The sequence below is a fragment of the Microtus ochrogaster genome (genome assembly GCF_000317375.1).
Source record: "Microtus ochrogaster isolate Prairie Vole_2 chromosome 14 unlocalized genomic scaffold, MicOch1.0 chr14_random_1, whole genome shotgun sequence".
In the NCBI taxonomy this organism is placed as follows: domain Eukaryota; kingdom Metazoa; phylum Chordata; class Mammalia; order Rodentia; family Cricetidae; genus Microtus; species Microtus ochrogaster.
In genome coordinates this window covers 30,533,905-30,535,529 of record NW_004949096.1, presented here as the reverse complement: position 1 = coordinate 30,535,529, position 1,625 = coordinate 30,533,905, and the positions used below count along the sequence as shown (strand labels likewise).

General features: G+C 39.9%; 1 protein-coding gene across 2 annotated transcripts in view; it reads right to left on the bottom strand.

Moving 5' to 3' along the window:
• Positions 1–1,625, bottom strand: part of Casc4 (cancer susceptibility 4) — an 80,525-nt gene that overhangs the window by 34,755 nt on the left and 44,145 nt on the right. For both annotated transcript variants that reach the window (XM_005364353.3, XM_005364356.3), the window contains exons 5-6: positions 1,241–1,382; positions 245–325 (exon numbers count right to left, since the gene is read on the bottom strand). In XM_005364353.3, the coding sequence (XP_005364410.1) occupies positions 245–325; positions 1,241–1,382 (223 nt within the window). The remainder of the gene's footprint in view (positions 1–244; positions 326–1,240; positions 1,383–1,625) is intronic.

Sequence of the window (1,625 nt, the reverse complement as noted above, 5' to 3'; positions counted from 1 at the left end):
GACCTAGGCTAGAATCTTCCCAGTAAGCGCACCTTGGGGTGCTACACACATTATTAGAAATGGGCTAGTCCAGGTGCGAGAGTTAGCCGAGAAGAGGCTAGATATAATGAGCCAAGCAGTGTTTAAAGGAATACAGTTTGTGTGTTGTTATTTTGGGGCATAAGCTAGCCAGGCGACCAGGAGCTGGGGCGGCCTAATGCAGCCTGCAGCTCTTACAACAGAATGGCGCCCAACTTTCACTTACCAGCAGGAAGATCATCTACTTTTGCTAGATCATTCTCTTCTACTCCAGGCATCCCTGCATCACCAATTCGTTTAGCTTGTTCTGCCCAAGTAACAAAATATGATACAATTATGTATATGTTTATATAAATCGAGAAAGTTTTGAAGGAAAGTAAAGACCAGTTTCTAAAGTCACAGGTTACAACTGAACAACTGTTTTTAGAACTTAGTTTTGTTTTGCTTTTAATTTTAAAAAACACATACTTTCCTCAGAGTGTGTCTGTGCACGTGTGGCAGTAGGAAGGAGTAGGTGCTTTCCGCCCACTCCTGAGGTGGGGTCTCTTCTGTGTACTGCTGTGCTGCATTCACCAGGCTAGTGAACCTGAGTACTTCCATAAAAATCTGTTTCTAGCTCCCACCTCATTGCAGGAATTCTGAGATTGCAGAGGTATGCCACTATAATCAAGTTTTTTTTTTTTTAGATTTATTTATTTATTATGTATTCAACATTCTGGTCTGCATGTATGCCTGTAGGCCAGAAGAGGGCACCAGATCTGATTACACATAGTTGTGAGCCACCATGTGGTTGCTGGGAATTGAACTAAGGACCTCTGGAAGAACAGTAGTCATTGCTCTTAACCTCTGAGCTACCTCTTCAGCCCTATAATCAAGTTTTTAATGTAGATTTGAGAAACTGAACTCTGGTTGCCATACTTGCATAGCTAGTACTTTTACCATCTGAGCCAACTCCCTGGCCCTGATACAGTTTTTTTTGTTTTTTTTGTTTTTTTTTTGAGACAGGTTTCTCCATGTAGCCTTGGCTGTACTGGAACTCGCCTCCTGAGTGCTGGGATTAAAAGTGTGTACCACTACTGCCCAGGAACACTTTTAACTAAAATATCTTACTTTTTACTCTTCGAACAAAGGAACAAATTTTAAACAATACAGACACTAATGACTGAACTTCAAAACAGGAAGAAATAGTCAGTATCCTATCAACATAAAACAATAATATTACCTTTCCCATGTGGAATATGATTGCTTGAGGGTTCTTCATTCTTATTTGCATCATTTTCAGCCATATTTGGAATATTTTTAGGGGCTACATGATCATTTATACCCAATTCTTTTCCATCATTTGATTGACTCTTGTGGGTCTCCTGCCAAAGATAAAGATTTAGTAACAGTATTTTCAGTTGTGAATTACTATTAATTTGTGTTGCATGCACACGTGGTGCCAGGCACATGGAAGTCTGAGGACAACTTGTATAAGTCATTTCTTTCCTTCCACTACATGGGAATGGGGATCAACTCAGGTCATCAGGCTTATTGACAAGTGCCCTTACCTACTAAACCATTTTAAGGGCTACAAAAATATTTTAAAAAACAAAAACAAGCCGGGC